The sequence below is a fragment of the Alternaria ethzedia genome (assembly GCF_023757985.1).
Source record: "Alternaria ethzedia strain BMP 0044 chromosome Unknown scaffold_10, whole genome shotgun sequence".
NCBI classification, from domain to species: domain Eukaryota; kingdom Fungi; phylum Ascomycota; class Dothideomycetes; order Pleosporales; family Pleosporaceae; genus Alternaria; species Alternaria ethzedia.
The window spans coordinates 829,041-846,429 of record NW_026056203.1 but is presented as its reverse complement, the minus strand read 5'-3'; the positions used below and the strand labels follow the sequence as shown (position 1 = coordinate 846,429).

General features: G+C 54.2%; 7 protein-coding genes across 7 annotated transcripts; 5 read left to right on the top strand and 2 right to left on the bottom strand.

Annotated features, from left to right (window-relative positions):
- Window positions 1-987: 987 nt before the first annotated feature.
- On the top strand, window positions 988-3,212 carry J4E87_005176 (uncharacterized protein; the record flags this gene model as incomplete). The annotated part of the gene is made up of 5 exons (XM_049376792.1): window positions 988-1,154; window positions 1,211-1,327; window positions 1,386-1,575; window positions 1,628-2,723; window positions 2,776-3,212. 5 exons carry the CDS (start codon window positions 988-990, stop codon window positions 3,210-3,212), a joined length of 2,007 nt encoding a protein of 668 aa, XP_049233648.1.
- A 1,211-nt stretch (window positions 3,213-4,423) lies between these two features.
- On the top strand, window positions 4,424-6,324 carry J4E87_005175 (uncharacterized protein; the record flags this gene model as incomplete). Its single annotated transcript, XM_049376791.1, has 2 exons — window positions 4,424-5,049; window positions 5,187-6,324. 2 exons carry the CDS (start codon window positions 4,424-4,426, stop codon window positions 6,322-6,324), a joined length of 1,764 nt encoding a protein of 587 aa, XP_049233647.1.
- Window positions 6,325-7,539: 1,215 nt separating this feature from the next.
- Window positions 7,540-8,340, bottom strand: J4E87_005174 (uncharacterized protein; the record flags this gene model as incomplete). The annotated part of the gene is made up of 1 exon (XM_049376790.1): window positions 7,540-8,340. The coding sequence occupies one exon, from the start codon at window positions 8,338-8,340 to the stop codon at window positions 7,540-7,542; it is 801 nt and encodes a 266-aa protein (XP_049233646.1).
- An 824-nt stretch (window positions 8,341-9,164) lies between these two features.
- Window positions 9,165-10,947, top strand: J4E87_005173 (uncharacterized protein; the record flags this gene model as incomplete). The annotated part of the gene is made up of 2 exons (XM_049376789.1): window positions 9,165-9,462; window positions 9,554-10,947. 2 exons carry the CDS (start codon window positions 9,165-9,167, stop codon window positions 10,945-10,947), a joined length of 1,692 nt encoding a protein of 563 aa, XP_049233645.1.
- A 1,580-nt stretch (window positions 10,948-12,527) lies between these two features.
- J4E87_005172 (uncharacterized protein) lies at window positions 12,528-13,413 on the top strand (the record flags this gene model as incomplete). Its single annotated transcript, XM_049376788.1, has 2 exons — window positions 12,528-12,986; window positions 13,042-13,413. 2 exons carry the CDS (start codon window positions 12,528-12,530, stop codon window positions 13,411-13,413), a joined length of 831 nt encoding a protein of 276 aa, XP_049233644.1.
- Window positions 13,414-13,974: 561 nt separating this feature from the next.
- On the bottom strand, window positions 13,975-14,991 carry J4E87_005171 (uncharacterized protein; the record flags this gene model as incomplete). Its single annotated transcript, XM_049376787.1, has 3 exons — window positions 13,975-14,365; window positions 14,416-14,810; window positions 14,857-14,991. 3 exons carry the CDS (start codon window positions 14,989-14,991, stop codon window positions 13,975-13,977), a joined length of 921 nt encoding a protein of 306 aa, XP_049233643.1.
- Window positions 14,992-15,795: 804 nt separating this feature from the next.
- Window positions 15,796-16,825, top strand: J4E87_005170 (uncharacterized protein; the record flags this gene model as incomplete). The annotated part of the gene is made up of 2 exons (XM_049376786.1): window positions 15,796-16,305; window positions 16,355-16,825. 2 exons carry the CDS (start codon window positions 15,796-15,798, stop codon window positions 16,823-16,825), a joined length of 981 nt encoding a protein of 326 aa, XP_049233642.1.
- Between the last annotated feature and the right edge of the window lie 564 nt (window positions 16,826-17,389).

Here is a 17,389-nt window from a genome sequence, read left to right as displayed (position 1 = left end):
CTGCGATGGATGAGTGTCAATGTCAAGAGGGGCGGCTCGCGTGGAGGCAATGGGGTGCAAGAGATATGGCTGGCAGGCAATCCCGAAAGAAGTCTCGGGTATGGCAATGGGGCCTTATGCAATGTCCGGAGACGAAGATGTTCGGAGAAGATGGTGAGGGGGCCGGGACAAAAGATGCGAGGTGGCAGGCTGGGGAGTGGGCAGACGTACCTGGATTTGTTGAGGCTTGACACACGGTCTGCAGAGGGTTAAGAGGAACTGCTGGCAAGATTGAGTTGTCAGACGGCTTGGGAGGAGCTTGAGAAAGCGGTCTGATGTTTTTTCTGCGTGTTGAGCACTGAGGGCGGGCAGCGGATGCAGGGCTAAGGCACTGGGCGCACGGCGGGCCTATCACGGCGAGGACACCCCACCAGGGGTACAGGAGCTGCGGATGCCCTACACGACCCACGACGAGATATCAACGACCCGAACACACGCTTCCCGGGGGATTTTCCGCGATAACACCTTCCAGAAAGCGCGCACGCGGTGCATTGAAGCCCCATCTATTACCAACACCCCCAATTCCGAGGTGCGACGCTGCGGTGCAGACATTCGGGTCCCCGTTCACCGCTCGGGACTTGGGGTTAGCGCCACACGCATCTAGTTCGTGCAGGGGATATCACTCTCCAGCTCAACACCGCCAAAAGTAAGGGCCAAACTTCGGAAAGAATCGCTGCTCCCTCTTCGCAACCTTCTCCCCATCCATCCAAGTACTCTGCTCTGCCCTCAGCACGGCATTGCATCCATAAGGTAAGTCACTCGCTCGCTCCTTCCCTAGCCCTTGTTGAGCTCCATCCCACCTGCCCGCTCTTGCGTGCCTGCCCCAACAGCTCCGAAGCATTTTTTCCCACGCGAAATACCCCGACCGCCAACCTTATCTGCTCGTCACAACGCCCGTTCCGAGCCAGACTGACCCTCCCGCCTCTCTAGAATTAATCGACCTTCACAATGCCTTCCGCAGCACCCCCCAACGGGAGCGTCCCAGCGCAGGCGGCCACCTCGAGCGACGGCCTCTCCGCCAACGACAACATCCGTCGTTTCGCTGCCCCCAGCCGGCCCATGAGCCCCCCGGCCTCGCACACACTCTTCCATCCCAAGACACGATGCTTCGTCTAGTAAGACCACCACGCCTGCAAAATACCGGAGCGCGGCTCTAACACAATGTGAACAGCGGACTGCAGCCCCGTGCCGTCCAGGGCATGCTCGACTTCGACTTCATCTGCAAGCGCAAGCAGCCCTCCGTCGCCGGTATCATCTACACATTCGGCGGTCAATTCGTCAGCAAAATGTACGTAGTCGTCAATACCCCGACATGCCCCGCCAAGCATCCGACTCACACAACACAGGTACTGGGGAACCAGCGAGACTCTGCTGCCCGTCTACCAGACAGTCGAGAAGGCCGTTGGCAAGCACAACGATGTTGACACCGTTGTCAACTTCGCCTCGTCGCGCTCAGTCTTCCAGTCCACCATGGAGTTGATGGAATTCCCTCAGATCAAGTGCATTGCCATCATTGCTGAGGGTGTCCCCGAGCGAGTAAGTCACAACCACAGCGAAACTACTCTGAACAGCCACTGACTTGCACTAGCGTGCGCGTGAGATCCTCCACGTTGCCCAGAAGAAGGGCATCACCATCATCGGCCCGGCCACCGTCGGAGGCATCAAGCCCGGTGCGTTCAAGATCGGTAACACTGGTGGTATGATGGACAACATCGTTGCCTCCAAGCTCTACCGCCCTGGTTCCGTCTCATACGTCTCCAAGTCCGGAGGTATGTCCAACGAGCTGAACAACATCATCGCAAACACTACCGATGGTGTGCTCGAGGGTGTTGCCATTGGTGGTGACAGGTACCCCGGTACTACTTTCATCGACCACGTTCTCCGATACCAGGCCGACCCCGACTGCAAGATCATTGTCCTGCTCGGTGAGGTTGGTGGTGTTGAGGAATACCGCGTCATTGAGGCTGTCAAGTCCGGCCAGGTCAACAAGCCCATTGTTGCGTGGGCCATCGGTACCGTTGCTGGCATGCTCAAGACCGAGGTCCAGTTCGGTCACGCTGGTTCTTTCGCCAACTCTCAGCTCGAGACTGCGGCCACCAAGAACAAGACCATGAGGGAAGCTGGCATCTACGTCCCAGAGACCTTCGAGGAGATGCCCGGCACTCTTGCCCAGGTCTACCAGAAGCTCGTCAAGGACGGCACCATCAAGCCCAAGCCTGAGCCCGTTGTACCCAAGATCCCCATCGACTACTCATGGGCGCAGGAGCTCGGTCTCATCCGAAAGCCCGCTGCTTTCATCTCCACCATCTCTGACGACCGTGGCCAAGAGCTTCTGTACGCTGGTATGCCCATCTCTGATGTCTTCAGGGAGGAGATTGGTATCGGTGGTGTCATGTCACTGCTGTGGTTCCGTCGCCGTCTGCCCAACTACGCCAGCCGTTTCCTCGAGATGGTTCTCATGTTGACTGCCGATCACGGTCCAGCTGTGTCTGGTGCCATGAACACCATCATCACTACCCGTGCTGGCAAGGACCTCATCAGTGCCTTGGTCTCTGGTCTCTTGACCATTGGATCGCGCTTCGGTGGTGCGCTCGACGGCGCCGCTGAGGAGTTCAGCAAGGCCTTTGACAAGGGCCTCAGCCCTCGTGACTTCGTTGACACAATGAGGAAGGAGAACAAGCTCAGTAAGTCGCCTAAGCTGAAAGCCATATTTTTACAGCAGCTAACGTCTACCAGTTCCCGGTATTGGTCACAGGATCAAGTCGCGTAACAACCCCGATCTTCGTGTCGAGCTCGTCAAGGAGTACGTCAAGAAGAACTTCCCCAGCACCAAGCTGCTCGACTACGCGCTTGCCGTCGAGTCAGTGACCACATCGAAGAAGGACAACCTGATCCTCAACGTCGACGGCTGCATCGCTGTCTGCTTCGTTGACCTTGTCCGCAACGGTGGTGCCTTCACCCAAGAGGAGGCCGAGGACTACCTGAAGATGGGTGTCCTTAACGGTCTCTTCGTCCTTGGCCGAAGTATCGGTCTCATTGCCCATTTCCTTGACCAGAAGAGGCTGCGTACTGGTCTGTACAGGCATCCCTGGGACGACATCACCTACCTCCTGCCCTCGCTGCAGGCTGGTGGTGCGCCAGGTGCCGAGGGCCGTGTTGAGGTTACGTTGTAGAGTCATGGTTTGGAAAAGGCAAGGGTATATCCGGTTCTAGTCGCTTGATGGCGGACCCAAACTGGCGTTTTGAGCGTGGTAGACGAAGGTCTTCCGCAGCATCGTAGGGCCATTGTAGCAATACCCGCCCGCTGTTGGCGGACATATATTATTTAATGTCAAACGAACAAGCAATGCGAGTTCCATGTGCCACGTGCCGTGTCTTGATACGGATGGGTCGGCAGCACTTTTTCAGCCCTGTGGGTGGCCTAACGTAGTGCTCTGATCCATCTTTAGCCACCCTACATTCCGCTCGAAGAAGCAAACCCTTCGTCTGTTCGCCGCAATAATTCTCACCAACATGAATCTTGAAACAGCGACATCTGGAAGATGAAGTCGCCCACGATAGAAGGAAAATCATCCATCCGGTTGAATCAAGGCTTAAATGCAAGTAAGGCAGATTCATGTTCTGTACCGCTGACCCACAAAAACATGGTGTGGCAGTATCGTATGTTTCCTCATTGTACCTGATGTGCCGAGTCCCGCTCACCGGTATCCCGGTCACGACCACGAGAAGCGTTAGTAAATATCTTAGGCTAACTAGGCGTAGGATAGCGGCCAACACACTCGTGCGAGAGAATCATTCTTCATAGGATCTGGGCTCCCGCTGTCAGCACCCAGCCACCCCGTTGATTTTTGCAGGATTCGATGCGCCCCAAAGCCATACCTATACCTAGGTAGTCTTGGCATCCACCATGGTCTCGTTGAATACGGCTAAAACGGATGCTGTGTAACCAAGGAACCGCAAAGTTTTGGTTCATGCATCGATGATGCCTTTGCACGGATGTCTATCCGTCTGCAATATTTGGCTCGAGGCAGTCATGAACATGTCATAGTTGTTCAGCAAGGCTGCAGCTTCAGTCACGCCGCGGCCCTACATGCGGCGCGTACAGAGTTGTGAGTTCTTCCGCGTCGCTTACATTAGGCGTTCAGCCGCTATCGTTATTGGGGGCCACGGACTGTTCGCTTCTTTGTGCTGGCGGGTAAGGTGCCTGGCTGCCTTGAAAATAAGCATGGGTATCTAGTTCTGCATGCGAGCTGCCGCAGGGAATAAGTAGAGATGTGATCCCGGGGTTCAGTTGGTGTTCAGCCTTGTCGCTGGTATTATCGTCACCAGCAAGCACCATCGTCATCGTTTTGGTGTTGAGGTACCACACCAACATACTCTCGCAATGTTCACACGCACCATCATCGCCGCAATGGCTTCGGCCTCGCTGGCTGGCGCCCAGAGTTCAGACTCGGAACATACACTTGCTGCTTTCGCTTTCGTTCGCACGGGAGAACGGACACCCATCTTGCGCAATAATACCCAGACTCTTACCAGCTTCGGCGCGAATCAGATGCATGCGCTCGGTCAAAAGTTCAGATCAAAGTTCATTTCCGGTCCTGAGTCCATTGCAGGACTATCAGAGGATGTCCTGAACAACGACCAGATTTGGGTTCAGACTCTCGATGCGCCATACCTGGTTTCGTCGGCGCAAGCCTTCATGCAAGGTCTTTACCCACCACATGACATCAGCAACGCAACTGGTGATAACACGGGTGTCCTCGCTGACGGCACTTCGGTCGACTACCCACTCAACGGATATCAGTACGCTAGCATTCATGCTGCGAATGTGTACGACCCAGTTTCGAGACTTGTATCTGGAGCTGGACAATGTCCACAAGGACAAACCGACGCACTGGAATACTTCACGACTCAAGAATACCGGGATGCCGAGTATTTGGCAGACAACAGTGAACTGTACAAGAACCTCCCTCTGGATTGGTTCGAAGGCCACGTCAATCAAGATGAACTGTAAGTACGATTGGAGACGGAATACGTCTTGGACTTTCGCCTTCTATTTTATGGTCTTCTCCTACCCCTGCCCTACCTTCTCTGGTGCAGAGCTGATTCAGTACTGTCATGTGATTCAAATACTGACATTGACACAGGTCATACATGTATGCACTTGAACTGGCAGACTACTTATCATACCAATACATGCACAACGCTAGTATCTACAAGACCCTAGCAAACAATGAGTCTGGCTTATACGATACGCTCCGATCCCGCGCCGACGAAGTAGCCTGGTATCTCTACGGCAACACCTCAGCCTCCGACACCAGCAACCGAGCCATCGGCGGCAAAACGCTCGCCGGCTCGATCCAAAACACCTTCGACATGCTCGTATCTGGCAAGAACAACAGCGCCGGCGATCTCAGCAGCGCAGGCCAAATCAGCACGCCCAGCCCACTCACCTTCTTCTTCGGCGAACAAGACGCCATGATGAGCCTCATGTCCTTAATGATGCTCGACACACAGTCCACCGAATTCAAATCCATCCCACCCTACGGCTCCGCCATGATATTCGAACTCTTCAGCACCAGCTCCAACACAGCCATGCCCAGCGACCCCGACGACCTCTGGGTACGCTTCTACTTCCACAACGGCACAGACGCAGACGACAAGCCACTGCAATCCTACTCCATGTTCAACAACGGGCGTTCCAAGACAGACATGCGATACACAGAGTTCGAAAGACTCTTCAGCACCATCTCCATGCAGGGCCTAAGCGACTGGTGCGAAACCTGCAGCACAGGAGCTTTCTTTTGCCGCGGCGCAGACGGCAGCGGCGTTACGCTCGTCGTCCCCGCTGCCCACGAAAGACGAAGGAAAGACAGCGTCTCCCCCGTCGTCGGCGGCGTAATCGGTGCCGTCATTTCTCTCGTCGTAGCAGGCCTCCTCTTCGCCCTCGCCATGCTACTCACTGGACTCCGCTTCCACCGCGTCGAGCACCGTCTTGGTGGCAACCATGTTCGGAAATCGGATCTTGGTGGCTTCAAGGGCTCGGCGAAGTTGGCGTCGGATCCGGATGTTAGTCTTGCCGGGAACGGGGTGCCGCCTGCGACGAATAACGCGGGGATTATTAGTTTTGGCGGCGATGGTAAGAGGGGGCATGAGAGGGTGGGCAGTTGGGAACTTAGGCAGAAGGAGTTTGGGAAGGAGGTTGGGGATGTGAGTCCGAGGAGTAGTTTTGGGGGGATTGATGGGGTTGCTGTTAGGGGGGTTGAGCCGCGGGATCAGGTGTGAGTCGCGACTGACTGAGGTGAGGTGGTGACTGAAAAGTATGTTTGGTTGGATTTGGATACCCTCTTTACGACACGAGTATGATGGCTATTTGAAAGAGGAGGAGGAAAGAGAGGGCCTTGTATAGGCTTTTTGTTTCATACGATCTTGATACCCGGTTTTCCCATACGTGGGAAACCATTGTAGGTTTATGTCTTTATGAACACGACACTCGCTTTACGAATTAGAGAACGCAAACGTTCCTAACACATCCTCTCACCTTACTTGCGCTCTTACTCACACATCTTACTGTGCTTTATCTTGTCTCACTCACCACTCTCCATGCATTCAGATGCCATCTATCATTCATCAACCTCACCCAAGAATACTCTACACATCCTCTCCAACTACCTATCTCACCATCGATCAAATCAACGCAGAATGCGTAGTCCAATGGTCAAGACGTCCACGCTAAACAATCCACTACTGAGTAGTCCTTTGTCCTGTCGGGCCTGCAGGACCGCGGCAAGGGCGTGTGACGGTGAAAACCGCCGCGGGAGTCGTGTGGGAGATGCTAGTTCGAGTCTAGCCGCGTTCATGATATCTTCTTTTTGCTATTGCTGATATACTTAGGCATGTGAGAGTAAGGACGGGAAGATATCGATATAGATAGAGAGTTGGATCCATGAGAAGATAGTATACGGGTATTCTATTCTGGGTGCGATCTTTTTGTGTCAAGTGCTACCTGGGACGTTGCTGCTTACATACTGTCTAATCTCATCTTACTTTACATGAGCTGCAAGTCTCCATCTAGATGTTGTTCGTTCTGGACGGTTCTACCTCGAAGACAGGGTTGTTTCAAGCAACATTGTCTTCTGGCTAGACATGTTGGACTCAGTCGTTATCCTAATCTCTTGAATGATTGGCTTGAGATAATGTCGTCCAAGTAGAACGACACCAATCTTCATATGGGAATGACAGCACAGAGTATGGTAGAACAAAGTGACATGGAAAAGCTTATATAATCTCATTGAAGGCATATACAGATATGAGTGACCACACAATTCAGCCGCATGCTGTACCGCTAAACTCCTTACGAACGCCATATCGTGGCAAAATCCACACAAGCAAGCCTGTGCCAAAGCACATTCGTATTTTCCGCTCATGAACATCAGGAACCACCGTATTATCCACAAAGAAACGAAGACAAAGAAACGAAGACACGAGCGCATCTCTTCCTCATCTCAGCAGCTGCCCTGCGATTCCAACGGCCACTCCCGCTGTCATCAGGTAGTCGGCACACCGCGCTCTCTTCGCCGCATTCCCTTGGCCATCAAAAGCCGCACAAGCCTCGACGGTAAGCTGCGAGCAGCCCAGACTGCTGAGACTGGAGCAGATGCTCTGAGCGGACTGGAGGCCGACACTGGGAATGGCGGTAATGGTAGCGCCGCCGCCGTTGGGGGCCGAGATGGTGACGCCGGCGGCGCCATTGGCTAGAGCAGTCGTACAACTTGCAGCATCGCTTTGGCAGCTTGTATAAGCGGACGAGCAGGCAGCTGCGTTGGTGTAAGTCGTCGGTATGTACGGGAAAGGGTAGAATTGGTTCTGTACCGTGCTTCCGTGGTTTGCGCCATTTGTTTCCTGCACGAAGGGCTGCTCCCCGGTTGTGGATGCAATTACGAAGGAGACGGTCGAGGTGGCCGAGGGGTTCGCGCCGGTGGGGACTGCGCCGATGGCTCCTGTGCAGGCGACGCCTTGGGGACAGCATGCTACGTGGCCGGCCTGGTCGGCTGAGCAGACGGCTGTTCGTGGGCAGCAGAGTCCTGGCGCGCCAAGGCCGGCGCAGTTGAAGTACGACGTCGCGCATGCATTGCCTTGTCGCTTGAGCAGTTCGAGGTTGCCGTCGGCGGGAGACGTCTCCATGGCCTCGTATACGGGCGTCGGTAATGGCGCAACGGCGGCCTCGAAGTCGCCGTAGACATCGGGTGCGGCGAGCGCGGCGAGCGGCGCAAGCAGTAGCGGGGCGAAGAATGTGCGCATTGTGAGATTATGGATGTTGGTCGTTCGTGAGGCAAGGTGTGCGGCTTGCGCCGGGGAGTGGTGATGTCGTACGGGGCCGGCTTGTTGTTGGGACGGCTACGGCTATCGAAGTAGTAGTGGCTGGGCGCTGTTTGCATGAGCTTGGGACCGATGTGTGCCAATTAGTAACTCACAATTGGAAGCGCAGTGCAGTCGACGGTCGCAGTACGGGCTGGCAGGTGTCGAGATGTCGTGGGCATCAAAGTCGGTGCGGCTGTGTGGTATGCGCCAAGCAAGGTGCGTTGTAACGGCAACGCGGTCCAAGCATCCAATCGGACTATAGTACGTCATGCACATGGCACGTTCTCGTCCACGCCCGCGATACGGGACGGCGGGCCCTGATGATCTCTGCCTTTTACTTTGGCCCTGCTTTTCTGCTTACACCGCTTACCGCACTTTGCCTGCGTCTTTGCTACACCATCCTACCCATTCAGCTCCGAGGCTGTGAGGTAAAGGCGCAATCACGTGAAACACTCTTCTAGCCATCAGTGGGAAAGTGCCTTAGCACTATTCTTCGTCGATGTTTTTAGGGTAAGGCATCCGTTACGCTACGCTTTGTTGTGGTGAAAGACATTGTGGCTGTGCTCGAATAGTTCAAGATGAGTCGAATTGAGCAGCGCCGCGCTAGGTAAACCATCTGCGAATGCGCACCCCAAATAAAGAGCTGTCACCAGACTATGTAGTCAAACAGTTGCCCATTGTACATTAACCCCGCAAACAACTATCGCTTCCCTTTTCAGATCGTGTTGCTCCATCGAACCCAAACTCTCAACCACAGTGCGAAGATGCCCGCCATACGTCTGACTCTCGCATCAAATGCAAACCAATCAACGAAATGCCCAATCCTTATACCCGCTTCCGCGTCCACTAACCCCACAGCTTCGTCTTCTGTCCGAGCGCTTGTCTTCAAGAGTGCGCAGGCAAAACTGCGTGTAAAGAAACCTACTCGTGTCTTTGTCGGACGCAGCGGGCAAGAGCTTGTATCTGAAGCAGATTGGAAGAGCAACATTAATAACGATGTCGTATTGCTCGTCTCAGCGGGAGAAGACTATGTTGGTGCGAGGAAAGTATCAGGGGTGCATGGTAAGTAGCACTGACGTTTGAGCAAGTTTGCGCTCAATATCTGTGCTTATCCCCTTCCGTATTACGATCAATTACTGACACAATATAATAGCCGACGCAAACCCACAATGCCCAGTTGAAGTGTTAGCATCTGAAGCAACCCTCGTTGAACCGCTAGCTTTGACTCAGCTTAAGACCACCGCGCGCACGCTTCCAGGTATCATACACGCCGTTGGTCAACCCGATCTCCACCCAGGCACCAAGTTCCCCATCGGCGCAGTCTTTGCTTCCAAGGGATGGATCCATCCTCCTCTCATCGGTGGCGATATCGGATGTGGTATGGCCTGGTACAAAACAAAACTCAACAGAAGCCAGGTTGATGGGAATAAAGGCAAGAACGTTGCTAATCAGCTTCGAGGACTAGAGGGTGCCTGGCGCAACCAAGCCTACCGAGAGAAATGGCTGTTGGACGAAGACAACTGTAGCATCTCCGCCGGTAAACAGTGGGACGCTGCTCTGGGCACCATAGGAGCTGGGAATCACTTTGCCGAGATCCAGGTCGTCGAGGAATCGGGATTTGCCAAATCGGACGATGGACTCCATCAAGATGATGTCGTCCTGCTGGTCCACTCGGGATCACGAGGACTAGGAGGCAGCATTCTCAAGAAGTACACAACCGACTCACGCACAAGCTTTCCGGACGATAGCGAGGACGCCAATGCATACCTGGAGGAGCACAACAAGGCCTGCGAGTGGGCAAAGGCGAATCGGGATCTGATTGCCCTGCGGTTCCTTGCATGTCTTGAGCCTGGCAATGAAGACTGGCAGCTTGGCGACTCAGACACCAGCGACTTCGGCGAAGAGGGCATAACGATGATCGCGACAGCCAAAGCGGCACTGAAGAAGCGTAAGGTAGTTGACATCTGGCACAACAACGTCGAATGCGTGGCATGGCCTCCACCTGCCCCTTCTCCAGCCGCAGAGGATTCTACTCCCGAACTTAGTCTGACCGAGGGGCTGGACAAGATGGCACTTGGCGATGAAAACACTCCAAAAGAATACGTCTTTCTCCATAGAAAAGGCGCAGCCCCGACATACGACCCCAAAACTCAGTTGCCGCTCGGTCTCCTTCCACTGCCCGGTTCCCGGAGCACCGCCACGCTCATCCTCCAGCCAACATTCTCGGAAGCCAACTCATGGGGCCTTAAAAACGGACTTTCGCTGGCCCATGGCGCAGGACGAGCTATGTCTCGGGCAAAGGCCCTCCAAACCTTGGGTAAGAAGTACAAAGGCATCAACCTCTTGGAGCCGAATGCAGAAGACCCAGAAGGCACGTGGGTCATATGTGACGAGAAGGACCTTGTCTTTGAAGAAGCTCCATGGGCATACAAAACCGTTCAGGATGTCGCAGCGGATCTGGTCGCTGCCGGTGCAGCGAAAATAATCGGTTGGTGCTGTCCTAGAGTCAGCTACAAGGTTCGGAAAGAATTGGATCTACTGAGGTAGCCCCATCCTCGATGCGCTAAATTTACGTGGAACAGATCGTTCTCCACCGGGCATGCCGCAATCCGTATGGATGCCGGTATTTGAGTAGGTAGGGTACCCAAGCGTCCTGCGCAATATGCGAAAGAGTAATGATGAGTATGTAATTTCGATGTTTCCATATCACTCTGCATCAGATAGATGCAGCAACCCTGTCTTTTCCCACTTCAACCGCTTCTCGTCAATTTCCTCTGCTTCCCACGCCTCCTCCTTCTACATCATCTCATCTCATCTCGATCTCGAGTCACACCCGTCTTTGCCGTGCCGTGCAACCTTGTCCACCGCCTCTCTGCCTCAGTAAAACACAGGAAATCGCATCTGATACACCCGCGCCAGGAACGCATGTTTGGTCTATTTGCGTCGATAAGCGCGACAACGAGAGTTTTGTGTGGAATGTTTGTTCCCTTAGGGACTCGGCTAGTGGAAAGGGTGCAACACGCAAGCGCCATGCCACTGTATGGGGTAAATTTGGATCTGTACCAAGACTGTTAGATCCGACTAGCGCTGCAGTAGTCAAAGCTTGGTATATTGGCGGCAGAAAGGACATCTGCGACAGCCTGACCCTCTCTTCCTCAGAGAATCTGCATCAGCAAGCGACGACACGACAAAAACACTGCAACTCATCGTAACCTCCAGCCTACGTGGCATTATGACTCTTACTTCCCAGCCCCAAGATGTAGCCCCCATTGGCGCATACAGAAAACTGAGCTGGCTGGGGCCAAGTCTGACAAACTCCACACCAGGCTCAGCCCTGGCCTCAGGAACAAGGCCCGCCCCCGCAATGATTGGCCGGCAAAGCGCCCATGCGTCTTGGTGTTTCGAAACGGCGAAGCGGGCGCGCATCCTTTAGCGCAAAAACGGCAAACAACACCTGGTTTCATGCAATAACGAAGGCAGTCTTTGTTCGCGGCGGCCAATCAGCCGGAGCGAACCGGCAGAAAAGAGGGTTCCGTAGTGGGTTTGCGTGCAAGTGACGGCGCGCAAGGCTTTGCGGGAAATGGGCGTTGGATCAGATGGATGCGTGATGGGGCTTTCTTGGTGTGTGACGCCCCAACCACCGGTGCATGGTGCCTGCTGCGCCTCTACCCGGCAGGAAAGATTATATAGTGTTTGCCAGCCGCCAGCTTCCTGAGGAATCATCCCTTTTGCAAGCAAGCCCCCTTCACTGGTTTTTCCTACAGTTCATTGTCTGCCAACAGAGTCTTTCGCTTTGCTTATCAGCGTTCGCTATAATATACGGTATGTAGTCACAGTCCCTCGAGCGGTTTGCGCTTTTCCCCATTCCTATTCCATTCCTACCCGGGTGCCGTTCGTGGAACTTTCCGTTTGCATATTCGTTCGACAAGGTTCTATCGCGCTTTCCCCTCTCGCACTTCAATTGCGCGGATCTCATATAAACACACTTGGCGCCTCCACTTCATTTCCCCGATCACTCAGTTACTTCGCTCATCTACTCTTCTTTTCCACCTGCACTCGCTAAACAATTCCCACAGTCGAGTCTCAACTTCATTCTTTCACAAGAAACCACCAGCCACATATTCAAAATGCTCGTCTCCATCATCTCCGTTCTGGCCGCGGCCACCGCTGTCGCCGCCCAAGGCACTCCCGCTCCCGTCGTAATGGGCAACCCCATGGGCGCCAAGTACGTCGGTACTCTTCCCGCCAAGGAGGGCAGCGCTCTCACCGGATCCATCGAGGCCACCACCGGCGCCGACGGCAAGGGCGTCAAGTTCCAGGTCTCCTTCGCTGGCCTCCCCGAGACTGGCGGTCCCTTCATGTACCACCTCCACGCTAAGCCTGTTCCTTCTGACGGCAACTGCACTGGTACCGGCGCTCATCTGGACCCGTACATGCGCGGCGAGGCTCCTCCCTGCGATGCCACCAAGCCTGAGACCTGCCAGACTGGTGACTTGAGCGGCAAGTACGGAAACGCTACTGAGACCACTTTCTCGGCCGAGTACACCGACTTGTACTCTGCTACTCTGCCCTCTGACCCTGCTTTCGTAAGTTTCGCTCATACCCTATAAGTTGGAAACCCAATTTGCTAATACATCACAGTTCGGCGCCCTGTCCTTCGTTGTCCACCTCAGCAACAAGACCCGTATCGGCTGCGCCAACTTCACCATGGTCTCTGCTGGCGAGGGTGAGGGCTACCCAGCTGCCTCTTCCTCCGCTGCCATGTCTTCCGCACCAGCCATGTCCTCCGGATACGCCATGCCTCCTACCACCGCCTCATCTGGCTTCGCCATGCCATCAGGCTCGCCTGCTTACAACGCCACCAGCACTGGCATGATGTCGCCCACCACCGGCATGCCCATCCCTCCCAGCTCAGCTTCCGCCTCAGCCCCAGCTGAGTTCAGCGGCGCCGCCGTCAAGGTCGCCGGTGGCGCTGGTGCTCTGCTCGCCGCTGCTGCCGCGCTCGTCTTGTAGAGTGTTCAGATGGAGCACAGGTGCATCATGGAGTTTTCTTCTTTTTCTTCTTTTCAATGTCATTGATACCAGATGGGTCGCTAGATCGGCTTCATCGCTTCTTTTCGCCAGACACGCGAGGGTCCATTACTTTGGTACCCTTTTTTTCGCATGTGTATAGGGTCATGTTCACGGGGTCACTTCTTCAATAATGTAGTTTGATAATGGGCTAGATATGAGAATGTCACAGATTTGCAAATACTCTCTTTCGTATTCCGTTGTTTGTGATGAATGTCATGACGTGCTTCATCCGGACGCCTTCGCGACAATGCTTCTGTATGTTAGTGTCCATGAAAACACTGCGCAACATCACTCAAAATGATCAACAGGAAGATGGTGACGTTGGTGACTTGCTCAATTGCAGTCGATGGCCATTCGGCTCATATTCATGTGTAGTACATGAGGGTATCATTCCCCGTCCACGTGTCAACCTCCATCTCGTATCCTACTCGTCCAAAGCTATACAGTAAAGCATACGCAACTCGAAGTGAGAGCCGTCCAAGCCTTGGCTTTGACAGACGGTTATTCTGAATCGCTGTCAGGAATATTGCCACGGCCGGACTTCTTGAAGCGAGGCTTGTCCTCGGCAAGCGTAAGCTCTTGGTCGCGCCCTTCGTATCTCTTGCCGCCGAACTTCCAGGCCACAAACTTTTCTGCGTCCTCGAACTCCTTGAAGCGGACGGTGACAATGCCCTCAGGTTCCAAGTCCCAAATCGTGACCTTGGTGACTTCGCCGATCGCCTTAGCGGGTTCCATCGTATCATCGAAGACATCGCCATAGTTATCCGGGTCGTTCTTCATCACGTCCACGTCGAACATGCCCTTGATGATGACGGTCTTCGCCCACTTGTTCTTCTTGGCCACGAAGGTTTGGGCAACCTCTTCCTCGTTGTCGGACCACTCGTTGAGCTTTCTGTATCTCTATTAGTAACGAATTGAGGATAAGTAGACTGGCGAGCTTACCGGTTGAGCTCTTGCCTGTTACGTTCCGACGCCTTACGATCGCGACGTGTAAGCTTCGATGCCACCTTTTCTCCATCCTTCTCCTTCTTGTACTCCATGCTGGCGGGCTCAACGCGGATGTTGCCGTGCTTGGTTTCGCCAAGGCGCAGAGGGTAGTCATCCGCTAGCTTGACGGCGTTGACGATGGCCTCTTTCTTGAAGTATACGATCATGGCAGTGCCATTGAACTTGCCCTCATCATCCTTGTAGAGATTGATGCGAGGCTCGCCGTTGGCGCCCTTGTCGATCATGCCGTATCGTGAGAACTCTTCCTCGAGCTCCGTCTTCGTGGTGTCAGGCGGCAGGTTAGAGATCCAGATCGCCTTGTTCTCCATGACCTTGGCTTTCTTGTTAGGCTGTCTCATGTTAGCGAGTGATCTAGAAGCTTGAGACGCTACTAACCTCGGGTTCCTTCTCGGCCTTTCGCTTCTTGTTGGTCTGAGGCTCTGGTGTGCGATCGGCGGGTGCCGACGGAGAGCGTGAGACAGCCTCACGACCCCCCATGAAGTCGTCTAGGTCTGTAGCGTAACTGGACATGATATCGTTAGAAGATGTCACAGCAAGAGTTCGTGCCAAAGAGGTTCGGCAATAGGTTCGGCAACGGTTTCGCGGCTCAGCAACTGATCAAGGTGCACGTTGGTGAGACGCGCAACTTGTTGTTGTTGTGGTGAAGAGGAGCTCGAGTCGTCGGCGGCAGAAATATTGGGCGGTAAGGTCTGTTTGCGGGACAACGGGCGCTACGGCGTTGATGTTTCTCCGGTGCCGGTAGCAACAAGGGCTGTTGCCTAGCGAAGAAGAGAACTCAGGGCGCTGGGAGTGATGACAGCAGCCTTGGAGGTCGCTGTTGGAGACGCCATGGTTCGTTAGTCTTTCTGAAGGGCAAGCCCTCTAATGCCGCCATGCTCTTTCGGAGGGCGCGGATGAACCTACACAGCGCTGTGCGAGATGTATAGGAGCTCAGAGGCGAGGGAGGTTTGTTGTGCTGACCAGGTGAGGTTTGTGGAAGAGGAGGAGAGGGATGACGATGGCAGGACCGATAGAGTCGCGGAGTGGTGCATGCAGGACGCCGGCGAAATCCCGCCTAGCGCCGTCAGGGTAAGCTTTAAGCTTCGATCGCAGCAGCCTTAGCCCCGCATGTGCCGACTCAGTGATCACGGTAAAACGCCCATCCGAGGCATGCAATGTACGACACACGAGACACTCCAGACGCAAGAGGAAACCCTCGAAGATCACTGCGCCCCACCGCCGAGTATATATAGGCGGAACATGTAGCCGCAAGAGTCCAGTATTTCTCCCTGTTCCTGCTCTTGCGACCGTTGCGCACAGCGAAACTGATACACCATGTCTTTAGTCGATATCCTGCTCAGACCCAATATGCGGGACCCGCTTCCTGCGCCCTCGCTGCTCGTGCAGTCTAGCAAGTCGTTCGCCGACAAGCTGAGCCTGACGACGCTTCCGTACCACGTCCACGAGATCCTCCTCGGCTTCCTGGGCTACCATCTCATCCTCCATGTCCTTTCTCCCGCCGTTTCGCGACTCGTCTGCCCGAATGTATACAAGAGCTTCAACAAGCGCACGCGACTCAACTGGGACATCCACTGGGTCTCTATGATTCAAGCGCTATTCATATGCGCCGCTGCGCTGTGGGTCATCTTCAAGGATGAGCAGAGGCACGAGATGGACTGGAGGGGTAGACTGTGGGGATATACGCCAGCTAGCGGTATGGTGCAGGGATTCGCAGCTGGGTACTTCCTATGGGATCTCCAAGTGTCCGCGCAATACATCAACATTGCTGGCGTAAGCTCTTTGATCCATGCGATCGGTGCTTTGGCCGTGACCTGCATTGGTTTCGTAAGTTCTCTGCTTCCACGGCACACCACATCTGCTGACTCTCTTCTAGAAACCCTTCGGAAACTACTACGGCCTCTCCTTCGTCCTCTACGAACTCTCCACCCCTTTCCTCAACATCCACTGGTTTTGCGACAAGCTCGGAATGACTGGCTCAAAACTCCAGCTCTACAACGGTATCGCCCTCCTCGTTACATTCTTCGGTTGTCGCATCGTCTGGGGTTCATACCAGTCTGTGATGATCTACTCAGACATCTACAAGGCACTCACTATGCCCAAACCCGAACTCATGAGCTCTCTGCTCGAGGCCCAGAAGTGCGACGGAACCTCCAACAGCAGCATGGGTCTCGATGGACCTGGAAACTGCACAGCTGGCGAGCTGCCCATGTGGCTGGTCTGTGTATACTTGGTGGGCAACACGGCGTTGAGCATGCTCAACTTCTTCTGGTTCTCGCAGATGATCAAGGCTGTTAGGAAGAGGTTCGTACCTGCGGAGGAGACCAAGGCCAAGAAGAGCCAGTAGGCGTCCTTCTTAACGAATGATGAGATGAGATCAAGAATACACAAGTGTTTGGAATGGGCGTGCTTGGAGTCGCAGGATGAATGTAATGGATGAATTGAGGTACACCGCGATTTGTTGAAGCTTGAGAGCTGTCTCAATTCATCTCGTGTGAGCCAGCTCCCAAGCTTCAACAAATCGCGGTGTACCTCAATTCCTGAATGTGATGGATGGACAGGGAAAGAGTGATGATACCCAGCGTTCTTTGGATAGTTTCTCAAAGTTGATGATACTGAATATGAATTATGCGCTTCAACACCAGCAATAATGAGTTCAACGATGTTGATACATTCATGCGCTCATGCCCATGACAAATCGAATCAAACCCCCCTGATAACTTCTCATAACTTCGCACTCGCAGCACCCATCTTCTCCACCTCCTCCCTCAACACTCTCCTCATCTCCCCCGCCATCTTAGCCCCCTCCTCATCATCCAAATCATCCCTCTGACCCCGTCCAAACATAGTCCAACTCTTATTCTTGATCTCCGGCATCGTCTCCGGACGCGGTATGATGTGAAAATGCACA